This window comes from Bos javanicus, chromosome 5 (assembly GCF_032452875.1).
Source record: "Bos javanicus breed banteng chromosome 5, ARS-OSU_banteng_1.0, whole genome shotgun sequence".
Lineage (NCBI taxonomy): Eukaryota > Metazoa > Chordata > Mammalia > Artiodactyla > Bovidae > Bos > Bos javanicus.
The window spans coordinates 89,435,503-89,455,549 of NC_083872.1; the positions used below are offsets into that span (position 1 = coordinate 89,435,503).

Genomic DNA, 20,047 nt, shown 5'->3' on the forward strand with positions numbered 1-20,047 from the left:
TAGTTTCTACCATAAAATACTGCCTCAATAATTCTGGCAGTAATAGCAATCACCTTTATTAAAGAGATATTGTGTCTCAAATGACATTATGACAACAGTAGGCAAAAAGCCGTGCCTACAGACAGGAGTGCAACAAATCCATAATTTCTGTACCTAGCAAGAATTATGTGATTTCAGTCTATGATCACCAGGTTAACCAGCTGCAATGGGAGTTAAAGTGAAAAGAACTACTTAGAAAAACAGTGGAAAGTATCAAAGTCTAGCAAGACCGAACCAGATATCATTCTTGAGAAATGGATGGTATGGACTTTGAAAGATCTTGTGCTGTACAACTCTAAAGGTTTCCATCAAACATGGTCAGAATCAAACCTTCTATTCAATGGTAATTAAGAAATAGCTTCATCTGCTTATAATAATAAGAAAAAAGATTAGGGCAAAGGACATAGAAGAGGAAAGAAGAAGATGTATGGAAATTTATAGCAGGGATAAATAATATTTAAAATTATTAGGTCAAAATGCTAAACTGTGCTCCATGAGATTCCCCAATCAGGAAGAACCATTGACTTGTGAGGCATTCTATGTGAGTTGTGATATTTGATCAAAAGAAATAAGACATATAGGTTCACCAAATCCTTGAATTTTTGAGGTGACTGAGAACTTGGACATCATTTGTACTTCTACATAATCATGATCCATTATGTAACCTCAATAACTGGATCAATAAACAACGCAAGTGACATTAAACTGATTATTTCAGAAAGAAATTGCTCCATTTTTGGTCGATTCTCCATGTTTACAAATTGTCTCTTTAATGAACTGAAAGCTTTATTTCTTTCTAATCAATTAGTCTTATTTCTGTTCAAATTAGATATATATTTTTTCTGACTAAAACTTGTTAGTTATTTCACCTGTTCCTAGTAGCACATATGAAGGACCTCTTTGCTATCTTTTTTTTTTGTTTGTTTTGTTTCAGCTGTTTAAAGTCAAAGATCTTAATTTTTGGCTTCTTTTTAAAGAAAGCTCTTCTAAGAATTACATATGAAAGATCACGTGTAAATCACACTTCTTCGTGGATTAATAAAAATACAGTTTTCATGATTTGTAAAAATCTGTTTTTAGGGGATCCAGAGAGCTGGAAAAATGCTGCTGGGTTTTTCTGGCCTACCACTGAATTGTCTATAAGTCAATTAGAAGGACGCATGTGTATCGTGGGTACATTATTTCCCACCAAGAGAAACAGAGCCTCAGCATCTGGACCGTGCTTATCTCAGGAAATTGGCAGTGACTGGCTCTGAAGGGAAGTTGGTTCTGCTGGAGCGGCACGGGGGTGCTGCTTCCTCCCAGGGGAAGTGGGCACAGATGCAGACCCCCGCGGAGCTTGGGGCACAGCCGGTGACTCATTCACTGCTCTTCACCAGCCAGACCTCGTTGCGACGTCCGTAGGGCTTCATGGGAGGGTCATACCCGGTGCAGAAGTAGAAGTCAGTCTGGTACTTGGCTGTGCTCTCCAGGGCGGACCGCAGCTGGGCGGCTTGGGCAGCGTAATCAGCTGCCTTAGCATAACCACCAAACTGCGTGGAATAGACAGTGATGCCTTCCCTGTCTTCGATCTTAATGCTGTCATCGCTGGGAGCTGGCGGGTCGCTTTGAAACTTGTTTGGAATCCGGAACCAGACTTTTAATTTCTTCTGTAGGTCCCCATCGTCACTGGGGAACACAGCAAAGGAAATAGGAACTGTCATCCCCATTCCGAGTCGCTTATCATTGGAGCCTCCCACATACTTCATGACTTTGGGCATTGCCTCCCTCAGAGCCTCATCCACAGGGTTATCTGTCACTTCCACTGTGGCAAACTTCCCGCCTTCACAGGCCCTCTCCTCATAGAAGACATCTCCCTTGCTCCCTTTGCTCAGGACCTGCCAAGGCCAAGTCTCTACGCTCCCGAACAGCGAGTTCTTGATCATGCCCAACATGGTGTCGCCCGGATGCTCAGGACGCACGGGGAAACACGGGGTAGGGGAAAAGGGCTGGCGCAGCCGGCGCGAGCAGGGATCCCGGGCAAGCGCGGGAGCTCTTTGCTATCTTATATTGGTCAGTATCTTGCAAACACAGTTGATAATATAGATGATATTAACAATTGTTCTAATTTTATATTTTCATTATCCTCCCCATTCTTTCTGGGCTTACAGTCAACCATGTTCCTTACAGGTTTAAATAATCAACTACTTTTAATGGATTTAATTTGCTGCAGTATGAAAATAGCATAAATTGGATGAAAATTCAATGCGATGCTATTTTTATTGTGCATATTAATTTCAAAAAGCTCTTCAGTGATGTGCTGGTAAATGTTTAACAACTGATTCTTGGGAGCACAATGCCTGATTTGAGTATTTCCCAATTTTGGTAGTAAGTGGTGGTAACTTCTCCCATTTGGCCAATTTCAAGTCACCAATGTAGTCGAAAAATTAAATCTCTCATGAGCCCATACAAGTAACACCACTGCTTTCAGATTAGGGCAATGGAGAGGAGAAAGTAACAATAAAAGGAGTAGGTGGAAGAGCTAACCAGAGGGAGAGCTTGGGCTACACTAACAATCTCTAATGTCACTTCAGCTTTAACTTGAAAGGTTGCCAAGGGTTCAGGTGTTGCTCTGCTTTGACTCTTACTGCTCCACTATGGCTGTGTGATCTGAAAACTGCACTGTTAACATCTCATTATTTCAACCATCTTGCTCTGACTGCTGCTGATCAATCACAGATTAGTGCTCCTAAGTTGTTCTTTGGCAGTTTATGTTGGAAAGGAAAATCACTATCCTGTGCTATGGAGGATTCTTATTCATATGACTGACTCCAATACTCTTTGCTACTACTCTTGTTTCTATTTCATTTTTGAATATTTAGGTAAGCAATATTTTCTATATAAGTACCAAGAAGACAATCTTACTCTAATTATCTAGAAAGAAACTTGATCTGATTTCCTTCTGCATACTCCATGTCTCCACCTAAGTATAAAGTTGCCCAATTTATAGGCACTCAGAATTCCTTATATAAGCACTATATGGCTGTTGTCTATATTCTTCTTGTTACAACCTCACTGTACTTAAATACTTGAAAAACAGAGGCAATACTCTATTATCAGGGCATAATCTGATTCCTGGTACCATTTATGAAGCAAAAGAAAGGAAGGGAGGGAGGGAAATTAAGAAGGGAAAGAAGGAAAAGAGAGAAAGGAAGGAAGGAAGCGAGAGAGAAAGCAAGAAAGAAAAAGAGAGAGAGTCCTTTTAACTCATAATTTGCACTATATAATTTGGAAATGACTATATACTCTTTGGTTTACTAATAATAGATAGTTTTTTAACCTTTAACTGGTTTCTCCCTGCTAAAGACCACAAGCGAATCCTCTTCTCTACAGAGCTGATATGTGTTCAGAAAATATTATGAAGTTTTTTAGTAGGAATCTTAGAAGACTAATCCAGCCAAATTTAGTACAGAAGAACACTCACTTTAGATGACTTGAGTATGACGTTATTTTGGAATATTTCTCTCTCTCTTTCACTGGGATTAACAACTCCAAACTGACTATAAATGTGAAATACTTACCAGTTACAGTGTCAGTAACATTTTGTCCAGTCTTGGTCAAACTAGCCATTTGACTCTTTTCTTCATTTTTCATAGGCAAAGATACTGAGGATGCTGAAGCTTTTTTTTCTTTATTTGGTTTATTCAAAGTTTTGGGCAAGAAAAAGAATGGTATAGAAGAAATAATGGCTATTAGTCCAGCCGCAAGGAAACCAAGCCACCAAGCACCAACCCAACGAGAGTCCTTAGGAGTTATTCTGATAGTGCCTAGAATAAAGAATTAGAAGAAGCCAGTCAAAAATCATTTTGAAGTGCAAGAATTTTTGGGAAATACTGGTAATAATTGCTGTACTTCATAGATGAAGAAAGTAAATTATGTTTCATCCATTCTGAGACAATGTTTTCTTTTTTTCACACATTTTCATTTTTGAAATAAGGGTAAGTCTAACGTTTAAAGACATCTTACAATTGCTCTTGTCTAGGAATCAGTCACGACACTGCTGTCATTGATGGAGTCTGTGTGAACTTGATGGCTTTTGTGTTGACATGACTGAACAGCTGTCCTTGTGGAACAATTAAAGCCTGCAAACTATTTAAGGGCCAACTTTGGAATTCCTTGGTGGCTCAGTGGAAAGAATCCAGCTGCCAGTGCAGGAGACACAAGAGATGGCAGGTTCTATTCCTGGGTTGGGAAGCTCCCATGGAGTAAAAAATGGCAACCCACTCCAGTATTCCTACCTAGAAAATTTCATGGACACAGGAACTTGGCCGACTGAAGTCTATGGGATCACAGAGTTGGACATGACTGAGCATTACAACGATGGCAATATGGAAGGCATGACTCCTCACTGTCTGAAAACTTATATTGGCATCATCTTCTGAGGTCAAGAAATCACCAGCAATGAAACATAGCAGTCTGCTAGAAATTCTCAGAGCTAATAGTAAGGTTCTCCCACCTCCCCACTAGAACCTGCATTTCCAACTCTTTGACAGCACAGGGGATGATAATGGTGAAGATATATACATACTGAAACTCCGAGTTCAAAATCTGAACTCAAAATTTTAGGGAAAATTTAATCATTTTATTTCAATAATATTTTCCCTTAAAGTATGTGCTATATTTGTGTGTGTCCGACTCTTTGCAATCCCATGGACTATAGCCTGCCAGGCTGCTCTGTCCATGGAATTTTTCAGGCAACAATATTGGAGTGGGTTGCCTTCTCCAGGGGATCTTCCTGACCCAAGGATCGAGCTGGGTCTCTTGCATTGCAGGCAGATTCTTTACCTTCTGAGTACCAGGGAAGTCCATGTGCTATATCTAAACAGGTATAAATGAGCTGTTTCAGTGAGTATAAAGTAAACATTCTAATAAGGAAGTACCACACACACAAACACACCCTAGAAATTTGAAGAATAAGAATTGTATTGTTACTCTTTGATCTATAAGAAAAACTCTTTAACACGAGAAAACATTGAATTGATATAAAGAAGTAAATTATTCATTCTGTTTACTGAAGTGGTTTTAAACTATGCATAGATCTGAGTTTAAAATTGATTTGCATGTTCATATTATTTCATAATCAGCAACTCTAGTAGACTTTAGAAATGATTGGTAAAATCAGAGACTCCATGTATATGCCAAGTACTTATTCATCATCTGTCAGAAATGTCACCTTGGTAACATTTTTTTTGTGCTCTATCCCTGGTCTACACAAAAGAACGAGAGATCATAACCTGTCTAGACACAGACTTCTGAAGTGTTGCTTCACACACTATCATAAAAATTGGAAGATTCTAATGGAAGTCTGGATTTCTAGATTTTCTTAAAAACCAATCAGTAGATTTTGTCAATGCTGGATCCTGATTTCTGCATGAAAAGGATAGGTTGAGCCTGAGAAATAAATTCATTTTCAAGTGTGTTCAGAGGGTAGTTCACCACCACCAGTTCTTACAAGTTTAACCATCATACTTAACACTCTTTATTCACTTGTTATCTTGTTGGTTCCTTTGGCATTGGAGCTTGCCATATTATGTTTACATCACACCCATGACTGACTAAGAGAAGATGTAATTAAGTCTTGACTTTCAGTGGTAGAAATGGGATTACCATGTATCTAAAACACTATGAGTAGTAATTTCTGACTGTAGAAAAGAGGTTACAAAACTATCATTCCAAAGATTTTAATAACCATTTACTTCTAGGTTCCTGGTGGTAAAAACAATGATGAACCTGGAAGTGAATGAATAGAAACATAGAATATGATTCACACATCCAAAATAGAAGACATAATGTATTCCATCAGGCCCACATTTTAGTTTTATATTAAAATACTTGCAAGATTGTGGTTATCATTGGACTGCTGTGAGGTCTACTCTATGTAGCCCTGGTGCAAATCTGATTTGCTTATTTCCAAATGCTAATTACTTTATAACAATATAGTGAGATGGCACATCAGTGTACAAATATTTGTGGCTCATTGTGATAAAGACTACAGTAAAGACCTGCTCTTGGTGATCAACAGGGGTGTTTATCTTTTGGTGCCAGTAGAAGATGGTGAAGTAAGGCTTCTCTGAAGAGGAGTCAAATTTTAGAAGAGACTTTAAACTATGTAGATAGAGAGGGTTTTCTAAGAAATGCAGGTAAGTGACATCAGAGGGCCTACTGAGAGACCTGCAATTAATTTGCAATTATTTTGGATGAAGTCATCTTAAGTTTCTTAAATTTTCTTATTTTGTGCTTAGCTGTGAAAGCCTGATTTAGCTAGCTATGTGTGTGCTCAATTGTGTCAGACTCTGTGACCCCATGGACTGTAGGTCCCCGGGCTCCTCTGTCTATGGAGTTTTCCAGGCAAGAATACTGGAGTGGGTTGCCATTTCTTACTCCAAGGGATCTTCCTGACCCAAGGACTGAACTAGCATCTCTTGCATCTCCCACACCGGCAGGCAGATTCCTTACCACTAGCACCACTTGATGTTGACAGGAGATGTATTTTATTTTTATTATACATATTAACACATTTCCTGTTTGTAACTTTTGATGATTAGTCTGCAAAAAGCCACTGAAAGAATGAATTCACTTATTTGGAAGAATGCTGTCATGTACTTCAAAAGCATTATCAGGTTACCTTGTTCTGAGAGTACTTACTCAGATCCACGTATCCAATATCCACATACATTTTAGAAAACTGAGATACCAGTATAAAGCCAATGATTGGACCAATCATTGTTACTGCAAGCAAATTACCTAGAAACATTATAAAACATTTTTATCAAATGCCAATAATACATGGTTCTTATTAAATTTTTAAAAGTAATACTACTTAATATATTTCTCCAAATAACTTTTCATTAAATAAAAGACTGAGTTGAGGAGCAGTGTTATTTCAAGTTACACCCAGGGAAAGTAACCATAAAATCTACTCTTTTCTGTACATTACCTAAATACAAAGAAGAATGTCCTTCTTCAGCAAAATCATCGATGTAAGAAATCCCCAAGGGCCCAATAGGGGTTTCCCCAATTCCACGAAGCATATTACCCATGAGAACATATATCCACATATATGACCCCGAATCCTTTTCCAAACCTACGTAGACAAGAGAATGCTTTATTTTAAACATTAATCTTAGCATTCCTATTAAAAACTCAACTAATGCAACTCTTTAATTATTCCATTTAAAGTGTTTCGTTCTTTTCTAATTGTAAGAATGATTTATAGTCACATTACAGAATTTGACAATGTAGAGAAACACAAAGCAAACAAGTAAAATGATCTGTAATCCCATCACACAGAGAGCCACTTCTGATGTTTGCTTATATCTTTCACATTTTTAGTGAACACAAAAATATGCCTAATATTCTTTATGTTCTTGTAGCAGGATTTTAATGACTGCATCATAGTGTGCTGAATAAGTTTCATCATTTCTTTAATCAGTCTCTTTCCTTGTTTGTTGTTTTTAGCTGCTGAGTCATGTCTGAGTCTTTTGCAACCCCCTGGACTGTAGCCCACTAGGCTCTACTGTCATGGGATTTCCCAGGCAAGAGTAGTGGAGTGCCATGGGATGCCATGATTATAATGATAAATAAATCCTTCTGTATATTCCTGATTATTTCCTTTAAGATAAAGCAATAAAAGTACAGTTGCTGATTTAAGCAGATATGCATATTTTTGTCCTTTACCGTCTTAAAAATTAACCTCCAAAAGAGAAATTTATACACTCTCTATAATACATAAAATGTGGCTTTTCCCTCTACCTCATTTCTTTTTATTTTTAATCTTTTCCTATCTAATAGGTAGCAAAATCTATAACTAGTACTATAATAAAAGCGATTTGTGTTTTAGTAGGTAAACAATCTTTAATTTGTGTAATAATTTGCATTTTTCATAATGAGTAAAATTACATTTAAATATATTCATGCCACATCCTCTTCTTTTACATTAGTTGCATATTTTCTTTGCCAATTTCATATCAAATATTTCTTTTTTCTTAATGCTTCTAGAAGCTGTTTATATATTAACAATGAATTTTGTCTTACATACATGAAAATGTTTTCTTATTGTTTTTAAATAAACTTTACTAATAGATAATATAATAGTTTTTATAGATGTAATATAATTGTTAAATTTTAGAATATTTATTTGTGACAGTAATATTCAATAGTGTGAGTTCAATTCTTACCTTTTCCCACTACCTCCAATGACGTTCTATTGGGTAACAAATTTTGGTTAATCGAACAAGTTGGTAAATTTGATGTTGAATTCTCTGATGGATTAAAAGTGGTGTCTTTAGAATACCTGTAACTGTAAGAACATCACTATATTTACTGAATAGTTTTACTTTTCCCAGAAATGCAGAGGAATTTTCCCCTTTAACTGTACCATTCTCTTCTCCAAATTACCAGGATACTCTTTATCAGTTTCCCAGCCTATATGTTAGGAGAAATGATAGGTCAAAGTAAAATAGAAGTGTTTGCTAAGAAATATCATGCAGTACTCCCCAGGCAAGGTGGATTATCACATTACTGTCATCCTAAGAATTCTTATATTCTGGTCAATGTATGAAATATCTTGGTTTCAAGTTTAAAAAAATTGCTAAGTGCATTTATTCATCCCTTTGAATTATCTTCAAAGATGGTTACAATCTAAACTTTCAAATTTAATTTACAGTCATACTGATTCACCTGCATTTTCCATCAATAATTTACTTGAATTTCTTTCATGGACACACACACACACACACAGAGTCATATGCTTGACTCCTCAAAACTTAGTTTAAAAAGTTCTAGTCTACTTCAATTTGATAAGGAAGAACTTAATTAGAACAACAGAGATGGACCTAGAATAGGTACAAATGTTGTTATTTAAAAATACATGAATGGATGTAAAGGTATTGTGCTTAGTAAAATAAGTCAGGCAGAGAAAGACAAAGATTGTATGTTTTCACTTATATGTGGAACCTAAAAAAATAAAAAGAACATATATAACAAAACAGAAACAGACTCACAGATACAGAGAACAAATGAATGGTTACCAGTGGGAAGAGGATTGGGGGAAGAGAGAGTAAATAGGTTAAAGGGATTAGAGGTACAAACAACTAGGTACAAAAGGAATAAGATACTAAGATGTGATATACAGCACAGGGAATAGAGCCAGCATTTTATAACTGTAAATGGAGTATAATCTATACAAATAATGAATCTCTATGTTATGCACCTGTTACTATTATAATTCATCCACTACACTTCAATAAACAATATAAATTAAAAATACTGAGGTACCCTGTGAGTTCCAAGGGCAACCTACTGTATGCCAGGCATTATGTGCAACTCCAAATCACTGGAAATGAAACACACAGCTTTTGTTATCAAAATATCTTATATCCTCTAAGATAAATGTATATGATGAAAGATACAAAAATGTTAATATGTCAGGTCCTGAGTTGTTGTAAAGGAAAGCAAGATGATCAACTTTGCTTGGATATTGAGAAGGGTGTGGATTAGAGGAAACTTCACAGTGAGGATTCCATAAGAGATGAATTTTGAAGATAGAAAGGAGTTTAACAGGTAGGCAAAGAAGGAAAAATACTCAAAGCTGTAGAAACACTATGAACAAAAGCATGACCTATTATGGCACATTTGGAAAACTCTAGACCTATAGTGTGGTCCTCAACCATGGGAAGCCATGTAAAATGAAACTGGGAAGATAGTCAAAGCCAAATCAATGAGTTATCTATATATGCAAATAAACCTAGATATTAATTTGTAGGCAAGAGACTTTCAATACTTTGACTATACCAACAGTGAGAAATATATTTTGCATCACAATCACAATACATACATATCCACACACACACACACAAATTTATAAAACCAAAAAGAAAGTTTCACAGAATAACTGTGTTTTCTTCTATTCTGTTCTATTCTATTCTATCCTATCATATTAAAAAATTGTTAGTCTCAATAATCTGAATTGATTTATTGATCAACAAGTTTTTCAGGATCTGAATTTTGAAAAATACTGCTCTAGGATATTGGGAGTTTTAAGTAGGAGTAAAATAATAAGATTTTTGTTTTTAAAATGAACACCATAGGACTTCATTGCTGGTCCAGTGGTTAAGACTCCAAGCTCTCAATTCAAGGGGCCTGGGTTTGATCCCTGGTCAAGGAACAGGATTTCACATATTGCAACTAAAGATTCTGCATGCTGCAATGAGTATTAAAGATCTCATGTGGTGCAATAAGACCATTGCAGCCAAATAAATAATTTTTTAAAATAAAAATTACAAAAAGTAAAATGAATACTGTAGTATAGAATGTGAGTTACAATGAAGTTGGGATGGGATGCAGAAAGTCCAGGCCAGAGATGATGAGAAAGAAAAAAGGGACAACTTTGACATATAGGAGGCAGTAAAAGCAAGATTTGCTGACCACTGGTCATGTATACTGAAGCAAAGAATAAGTCTAAGATGAGATCCTTGACTTTGGTTTGAATCTCTCTGTGGATAAGTGAATCACTGCTGAAAGAGTGAATGTGAAAAATTTGAGCTGGTTTTGGCACAGAGATAAATTCAGTTCTGGATATATGGGTGGAAAATGTTTGTAGGATGTTAGACTGGAGATACCCATGAGGTGGTTGATTACATAAATCTTGAGTATAAGATAAACTCACTGTACAGTGATAGTTAAATTTAATGCATGTACTTGACAGAAATCTTGTAGAGTGTAAAGTGAAGAAGATTGGTAAGGGAACTTAGGCAAGACTGACCGTATGGCGTCAGAAGCAGAAGGAAAGGGTGGGTATGATGGAGAAGCCAAAAGGAGGAAATAAATCAAGAGGGAGTAAGATGATGGAAATAAGAAGGAACAGTACCAGGAAGAAGAAAGACCTTATGAAAATCAAATATAGTAATTAACATAGTAACAAAAAAGCATGGCTGTTGGCATTGATAATGAGTAAGTAATTTATGGAGAAGGCAATGGCCACCCACTCCAGTACTCTTGCCTGGAAAATCCCATGGACAGAGGAGCTTGGTGGGCTGCAGTCCATGGGGTCGCAGAGTTGGACACGACTGAGCGACTTCACTTTCACTTTTCCCTTTCATGCGTTGGAGAAGGAAATGGCAACCCACTCCAGTCTTCTTGCCTAGAGAATCCCAGGGATGGCGGAGCCTGGTGGGCTGCCATCTATGGGGTCGCACAGAGTTGGACACGACTGAAGTGACTTAGCAGCAAGTAATTTATATCTTTAGCAGAAACTGCTCATTGGCTCTCGGTATCCATTATTCTCCCCTTTCTATGGTAACAGAATCTAGGATCTTTAGCTGGGAAATCTTTTCCCTTCAAAAACTTTGATGGCTAAACAGAATCATGGGAATTGATTTTGGAGGGATGGGAGTCCATCTTCTCCCCAGATTGTTGACATTCTGATTAAAAGCAAAGTTTCCTTTCTACCGACAATTGCCTCTCAGGTATTGATTTTTGATTGGTGATCAGTTGGACCTGGGGTCAGTAAATAAAGTCTTATTAAATAGTACCAAAATCTTGTAGGCAAAGACATAAAATATATGTTATAGTAAAAAGTCACAAAAAGCTTTTCTACAAAACTGCATCTGATTTATTGCTATTCCTATTTCAATATCAATGAGAGCCACGGTAGATAAAACAATGAGTTAATTATTACATAGAAAGTATAATCCATTTCTATACATGCTTAGTGGACATTCTTCTTAAGGGGAATACTTATTTAAAAATAAAAAATAAAATTGTATGATTAATTTACAAGGAAATGATAATTGATAGCATAGAGCCACTTACTATCCCATGAAGAAATGTGGTAAAGCAGTCAAAATACTTCCAGTTCCCATAATAATGCAGCCAATTCCAATTAGCTTCGGTCTGTGTAATTTGGCTCCAAAGTAACTCACAAATACAATCACAAGCAAATTTCCTACAAAGAGAACAAAATTATTTTTATATGATTCATTATAGCAAACAGTAACTGAGTCCACATTTGTGTCCAAGAGAATAGAAAGCCCAGGATGGATACAAATAAAGCATAAGACATAGTATGTGCATGCTAAGTTGCTTCTGTCATGTAGGTCTGTTTGTGATCCTATGAACTGTAGTCCACCAGGCTCCTGTCTCAATGGGATTCTCCAGGCAAGAATATTGGAGTGGGTTGCCATGCCCTCTTCCAGAGATCAAACCTGCATTTCTTAGGTCTCCTACATTGCCAGGTGAATTCTTTACTACTAGCACCACCTGGGAAGCCCATAAGATGTGGTCAGTTCAGTTCAGTTCAGTCGCTCAGTCGTGTCCGACTCTTTGAGACCCCATGAATCTCAGCACACCAGGCCTCCCTGTCCATCACCAACTCCTGGAGTTCACTCAGACTCACGTCCATCGAGTCAGCGATGCCATCCACCCATCTCATCCTCTGTCATCCCCTTCTTCTCCTGCCCCCTATCCCTCCCAGCATCAGAGTCTTTTCCAATGAGTCAACTCTTCACATGACATGGCCAAAGTACTGGAGTTTCAGCTTTAGCATCATTCCTTCCAAAGAACACCCAGGGCTGATCTCCTTCAGAATGGACTGGTTGGATCTCCTTGCAGTCCAAGGGACTCTCAAGAGTCTTCTCCAACACCACAGTTCAAAAGCATCAATTCTTCAGCACTCAGCCTTCTTCACAGTCCAACTCTCACATCCATACATGATCACAGGAAAAACCATAGCCTTGACTAGACGGACCTTTGTTGGCAAAGTAATGTCTCTGCTTTTGAATATGCTATTTAGGTTGGTCATAACTTTCCTTCCAAGGAGTAAGTGTCTTTTAATTTCATGGCTGCAGTCACCATCTGCAGTGATTTTGGAGCCCCAAAAATAAAGTCTGACACTGTTTCCCCATCTATTTCCCATGAAGTGATGGGACCGGATGCCGTGATCTTCATTTTCTGAATGTTGAGCTTTAAGCCAACTTTTTCACTCTCCTCTTTCACTTTCATCAAGCTTTCCTCAAAGATCTGGTAATCTAATTAGGATAAAACTCACTTACCTTAGGCCGCTCACTATACAGTTGTATGGTATTAATAATAAATAGACTTGACTTTAGATAAGAGTGAAAGGACTCGAATTACTTGGTGATATCAGTGAAGCAAAATTTTATGAAGAATTTGGAGTTGAGTCGGTTGTATTGGAATGGAGAAAGATGGACAAATTTACTTGAGGAAAGATATTTACTCAATGCATTTTTCATTCACTTTTAGCATTCTTTAAATTCTTATTAAGTACCTTCCATGGTCCTAGAATCCAGAAGTATAAGAAAAGAATAAACACTGTATGGTATCTGCTCTAAAAGAACGTACATACCGCTGACAAGAGTAGATAAATAAACAGAGGGTTCAATCCCTGGTTGAGGAATTGGGATCCCACATAGATCATGGCATGGCCAAAGGTAAAAAGCATACTTGTAAAAAATGTATGTAATCTATACAACAGACATAAATTTTGAGTCCTTTCAAATCATTAAAAAGTGGGGAAAAAAGGAAAATGGGCAGAGGCGTTAAGCAACCAGTTCATAAAATAAGAGAAATAATTCAATTTCTCAATAATTCAATTGCTCAATAATTACATAAAATCTCACGAGTATTGGAGAAATCCAAATCAAAATGAATACAACAAAGCAATATACTCAATGTTCTTAAAAAAAAAAAATTAACCCCCAGTTCTATACCCTGTTAAACAGTCTGCCCATTTTCCTCTTCCCCCACTTTTTAATGGTTTGAAGAGACTCAAAATTTATGTCTGATTTATAGATTACATATTTTTTTTACAAGTATGCTCTTTTTCTTTGGCCATGCCATGCTCTGTCAGGGGACGTTCAACTTTAAGGGATCCAATATGTTGTTTTCTTCCTTTGTGAGCTGTTTCTCAAGGACTCTCTGTTCCTTATCAGTTCCTGGATAACAGGAACGAGCAGAGCTGCACGCAGGTCTCAGGCCTGAGATCATGGGAAAGAGCACCTGCTTGCATTTCCTTCAGTGACTCCCTCAATGACCTTTTAGGACTATCCATTTTGTTGCAACTGGTGGAATTTCATTCTTTTTAATGGCTGAGTAATCATTTTATTGAAGATATATAAGCATGCGTTTCTGCAAATAAAGTACCCTTGTTTCACTTGAGACTTGGGTCCCCTGCGTCCTTCTTCTCGTCGACTCCAGTCCCCAGGTCCTGGTCCACAAAGACCGTGACAATTGGCGCCTGAACAGGGACCTGGTGAATGCCCTTGCCAAGTGGACGGAATGACTGTTAGGACCTATGGAGGTTGGTAATTGAGGGGCTATGGGACAAGCGGCTGGAAAGCCCCACCACTTTTCTACTTTACTTCATCATTTATTTAAGGTTCAAGGACTTTTGGTTTCACGTCAACAGATAGAGGCTTGTCTCCAAACAGTGGTTGTATATAGTCCTTGCTTCCTTGATGAAGACAGTTTCGATTTAAACATTTGGAACTGGGTTAAAAAAAAAAAATGTTGAATGAGCCACAAGACTGGGAGAAAATATTCCAATAGATTTCTGGCCCTTGTGGGCCCTCATTAAAAGCCATGATCTTGCCATTTCAAGACAATTCTAGCCCCCCTGATATTCGTCAACAAGCAGAATGCTCATTATATGAATATAAATTAGATGATGAGACTTTACAAAAGGCCCAATTAGAACAACATAAAATGTTTCAGAACTTTCCCACCATCCCTGCTCTGGTTGTCCCAAACACTCCTCCTCTTGTAACGGGCATGAAACAAAAGGTCCCCTCAATTCGAGGACAAGATGAATCTGATGATGATTCTTCTGATGCTCTCTTGACCCTAAAATCAACAATACTTTTTTTGATGACAATGATAGGCCCCTAACACAACACTCATATTTATGAAAACAGATGATCCACTCATTCTCCTTCATGAAAAAGACTTTCTGATTTACTGGCTTTGCAATCTCGAGTCTATGAGGCTGATGATCTTTTTGCCTTTCCTCTGTTAAAAAATGTTAATGCTCAAAGACAACTAATACCTCAATACGAAGACATTGATTTTTCTCACACGCAACAAATGAAAAAGGCTGTAACTATATACGGCCCTCATTCGCTTTTTACTAAAAACCTTCTAAATGCTATGACATCTTCTATGATTGACAAATTTTGATAAAAGCTTTTCTTAAACCAAAAAAATATCTTCAATAGATAATGTGGTTTCATGATGTTGTCTGAGATGGTGCCAATTCTAATGCTCGAGCTGGCACTCCCTCAAACCAAATTACTTTAAAAATGTTAACCAGTATGGGACAATTTGATTCGGTGGAAGCTCAGATACTATGCCCTCCTTTGTTACATGAACAATTGAAAGAAGTTGCCCTTAAAGCTTGAGATCAAATTACTCCTCAAAGAGAACCTAAAGATAGCTACACAAAGATATTACAAGGGCCTAATGAAGCCTATGCTGATTTTTTAGCTGGACTGAGAGTTGCTATCTCCCATAGTGTTGTCGAAGAGGAAGCCAAAGTGCAAATAGAAAAGCTGCTTACATAGGAAAATGTGAATCAGAAATGTCAGAGAGCCATCACTCCAATTCATGAGACCAGAAATGTTATTGATTATTTAAAGGCTTATTCCAACTTAGGATCAAAAACTCAAAAAATGCAAATGTTAGCTGAAACAATGACTGCTACCTTTAAAAAGAAAAATGAAAGATGTTTTGCTTGTGGGGATAAGAACCATTAAAAAAAGGATTGCCCTAAAACATACACACACACAAAATTAAAACTATTAAAAAACCTCCAGGAGTCTGCCCTCATTGTCGTAAGGAGGTACATTGGGCTAAAAAATGTTGATCTAAATACGATATTGAGAAAAATCCTATTTCAAAAAACTCAAAGATGGGGACTCCCTGGGTCCCCATCAACAAAAACCAGGGATAAACTCCATCTTTTCCCTCAAATCCCCAACATCTGACAGTGCTACCATCAATATACCAGCCCTAAACGATTTTCTTCTTTTTCCTCAAGCAGTCCTTTCAGGATACCCACCGGACTTTATGGACCCCTACCCCCACAAACCTTCAGCCTTATACGGGGCCAATCTAGTCTGACTTCTAAAGAAATTACTGTTCACCCTGAAATAATTGATTCAGATTATAAGGAAAAAATTCAAATTATGATGTCATCTCAGATACTGTGACAATTCAAAAAGGGGGACAAAATTGCCCAATTACTTCTTTTACCTTACATTTCTATTAACTCCTCTAATGATATATGGACAGATGGATTTGGTAATACAGATCAAAAGCAATCCCTATGGACATCAATAGTATCTAAATATGCATGACCAAATATAAATATCAAAATTAATGACAAAAGATTTTCTGGTCTTCTTGATACTGGATCTGATATTACCAGTATTTCCAAATATTTACGGCCCAAATCTTGGCCTATATAGAGAATTTCTTGCCAAATTGCAGGAGTTTCTCAAACCAAAATACAAGAGGTTTATCAAAGTGTCCAAATATATCCATGTGAGGGACCAGAAGGCCAGCCTAAACATTACAACCTTATGTGATAGATGCACCCCTTAATTTAATAGAAAGAGATTTACTTATACAATGACAAACTCAAATATATATTCCACATTTTCCCTAGGGGCCACTGCTAATTTAACAAACAATACAATTATTAAAATAACTTAGAAAAATGACGAGCCTATTTAGACAGAGCAATGGCCCCTTACAAAAGAGAAATTAGAGGCTACTAAGAAACTTATAAACACACAATTGAAGTAAAAACATATTGAGAAATCTTGTTCCCCTTGGAATTCTCCCACCATGTGTCAATATTATGTAACCAAAGCCCTTAAACCTATGAGAAAACAATTTCCTAACTTTCTTGTTATTCATTATATAGATGATGTATTGTTTTCAGCTCCATCTGTTTTAGAAACTCAACAGATGTTTGACATAACTCAACAATGCTTAAAAGCTTCTGAATTAATCATTGCCCCTAAAAAGATTCAAACATCTGCACCTTACTATTACTTAAGATTTGTTGTTAATAGATAATGTATTGCTACTGCTAAGTCATTTCAGTCATGTCCGACTCTGTGTGACCCCATAGACGGCAGCCCACCAGGCTCCCCCGTCCCTGGGATTCTCCAGGCAAGAACACTGGAGTGGGTTGCCATTTCCTTCTCCAATGCATGAAAGTGAAAAGTCAAAGTGAAGTCGCTCAGTCGTGTCCGACTCTTAGCGACCCCATGGACTACAGCCTACCAGGCTCCTCCATCCATGGGATTTTCCAGGCAAGAGTACTGGAGTGGGGTGCCATTGCCTGCTCCGAGATAATGTATTACTCCCCAACTAACACAGATTCATGTTAATAAATTATCAATCTTGAATGATTTTCAAAAACTTTTAGGTGATATAAATTGAATTAGACCCTCTTTAGACATTGCAAATTATCAACCGACTAATTTATTTAACACTTTAAAAAGAGATCCCAATTTAAATAGCCCTCATTCACTTTCACAAGAGATACAAGAAGAACTCTATTTATATAAAATAAATTGCAAAAGCAATTTCTTAACTCGTATTAGACTTGATTTACCTCTAGAGTTATTTATACACTCCTCTCTCCATTCTCCCACAGGACTTCTTACCCAATAAAAATACCCAATAGAATGGATTTATACCCTTTTTAGAGGGACAAGGTCACTTATACCCTATCTTGATTTGATCACTCTAATCATTATCAATGAAAAAAATAGAGCTAGGACTCTAATTGGCTCAGATCCTCATAAAATTGTAGTACCTATTAATAAATCTCAATCGGAGAACACATTACAAACTTCTACCAATTTACAAATAGCCTTTCTGAAATATTTTGGAAAATTTTCATTTCATTATCCTTCTAACAAACTTTAAAATTTCTTCAGAAATACTGAATTTATTATCTCTCACATTGTCACATCACAACCTATATCTCAAACTGATGTTTTCTATATAAATGGGACTAAAAACACCAAAGCCTCATTCTGGTCTCTCAAAAAATATAAAGTCTTTTATACTAAATTTCACTCTGCTCAACAAAATGAATTATATGTTCTCATTCATGTTAGTCAACTACATTCTTATCCTATTAATATAGTTTCTGACTCCTTATATTCAGTTTTTATATTAAAAAATATAAAAACTTCTACCATAAATTCTAATCAATCTATTATCCAACAACTTTTTCTTAATCTCCAATCTATTGTTAAAAACCACACTTCCCCCATTTATATTACCCATATTTGAACACATTCTTGTCTTCCTGGCCCTATGGCTCATGACAATAAATAAGCTAAGCTTGTGTCTTTTGCTACTTCTGAAGAGCAACATGCTCTATTACACAATAATGCTGGCTCATTACATAAAATTTGGACAATTTCATACTGATATGCTAAAAAAATCATTAATAATTGCTCTACTTGTAGGCCCCTACATCTTTGACCCATTACACAAGATATCAGTCCTTGAGGATTACAACCCAATAAACTATGACAAATGGATGTAACTCATTGCCCTGAACTTTCTCCCTCTTCCTTCTTATATGTCTCACTCGATACAAATTCTTCTTTTACATGGGCCACACCTCTCCGAGGTGAAACTACACGACATGTTATAACTCACCTGTTAGCTTGCTTTACAGTAATGAGAACACCTAGTTCTATAAAAACAGACAACAGCCCTGCCTATATTTTTAGACAATTCAAACAATGTTTACATTCATTCTCTATTCAACATATTACAGACATTTCCTTATAATTCACAAACACAGGACATAATTGAATGAGCACATCATACACTGAAACTACAGATAAAAAAATTTAAAAAGGGGGAATACACAGGAACACTTCTATCTTCCTTATCCAGAGCAGACTTTACTAGATTCCAATGCAATATATTGTTTAATCCTATAACTATTGTTAGTACAGCTTTATTTTTTTTTAAATTTTAAACTTACTGCAAGGAGATATTTTGACAAAAGCAGAAAAACATTTCGAGGCATTGAAGGATACCTCCCTTCCTCTGCTCATTTGGTATCAAGACAGGTTGACTAAGCAATGAAAATCTGGAAAATTAATATCACAGGGGAAAGGGTATGCTTGTATTTCTCCAGATGGATCCAACGAAATCAGTTGGCTCCCTCTTCGGAAGATCTGCACAGGGGAGCCACCGGCATTCAAGATAGAGAAGAAATGGCAAAATCCCCAGGAGGAGGAAATTTCAGTACAAGCCATGGTGGCTTTAAAAATTTTCCAAGAAACGCTGCACTCAACGTCATCAACCTTATGATCTCCCTACTTGGGGACAGATAAAAACCCTTTCTAATCAAGCTGAAAATCTGGTTTCTCAGCAGGGAATGCCTTGGAATCCTGAAAATATTTTTGTTGCTATGCTTGCTTTGCTTGCTTTTGCTTCCCCTGCTCAGGCTGACTTGATTAATCACACTTATTGGGCTTATATACCTAACCCCCCTTTATTACAGGTTGTAAAATGGGCAGATATAGGACCGATCATATCCACTAATGACTCAGTACATATGCCTCCTCCTTGGAGCTTGGAGGGGCCCTCTCATCCTGAGGAAGAAGGAAGACTAATTAACATTTCTCTAGGCTATGAAATCCTTCCTTATGCACGGGCCCAGTAAAATTATGTATTAATGTTAATCGACAAACGTGGCTTTTCCTCCTGCCTCCAAAAAAGAACTTCCGCACATTGCTTGGACTGTTTACTGCCTTGTCCTTTTATGAGAACCATGTCAATACTATCAAAACTCTAGGAAAAGGACAAAAATAGGAATGTAAGGGCTTTACTTATAAGGACTTTAAATATACTCCTGTTTATTGGGATAGATGTCAAGCTAAATCAGGGAAATTAATGTTTATGGCCA

General features: G+C 37.0%; 2 protein-coding genes across 2 annotated transcripts in view; both read right to left on the minus strand.

Annotated features, from left to right (window-relative positions):
• LOC133248027 (solute carrier organic anion transporter family member 1B3-like) overlaps nt 1-20,047 on the minus strand; it is a 71,767-nt gene that overhangs the window by 18,259 nt on the left and 33,461 nt on the right. Inside the window, exons 4-8 of the mRNA XM_061417676.1 lie at nt 11,890-12,022; nt 8,256-8,377; nt 7,016-7,162; nt 6,724-6,822; nt 3,600-3,845 (exon numbers count right to left, since the gene is read on the minus strand). Coding sequence (XP_061273660.1) covers nt 3,600-3,845; nt 6,724-6,822; nt 7,016-7,162; nt 8,256-8,377; nt 11,890-12,022 — 747 coding nt within the window. The remainder of the gene's footprint in view (nt 1-3,599; nt 3,846-6,723; nt 6,823-7,015; nt 7,163-8,255; nt 8,378-11,889; nt 12,023-20,047) is intronic.
• On the minus strand, nt 975-2,001 carry LOC133248029 (heme-binding protein 1-like). The gene has a single exon (XM_061417680.1). It carries the CDS (start codon nt 1,971-1,973, stop codon nt 1,398-1,400), a length of 576 nt encoding a protein of 191 aa, XP_061273664.1. The 5' UTR covers nt 1,974-2,001; the 3' UTR covers nt 975-1,397.

Excerpts from the sequence above, each read along its gene's own strand:
- LOC133248029 (XM_061417680.1), bottom strand. The coding sequence starts at position 1,973 with ATGTTGGGCATGATCAAGAACTCGCTGTTCGGGAGCGTAGAGACTTGG.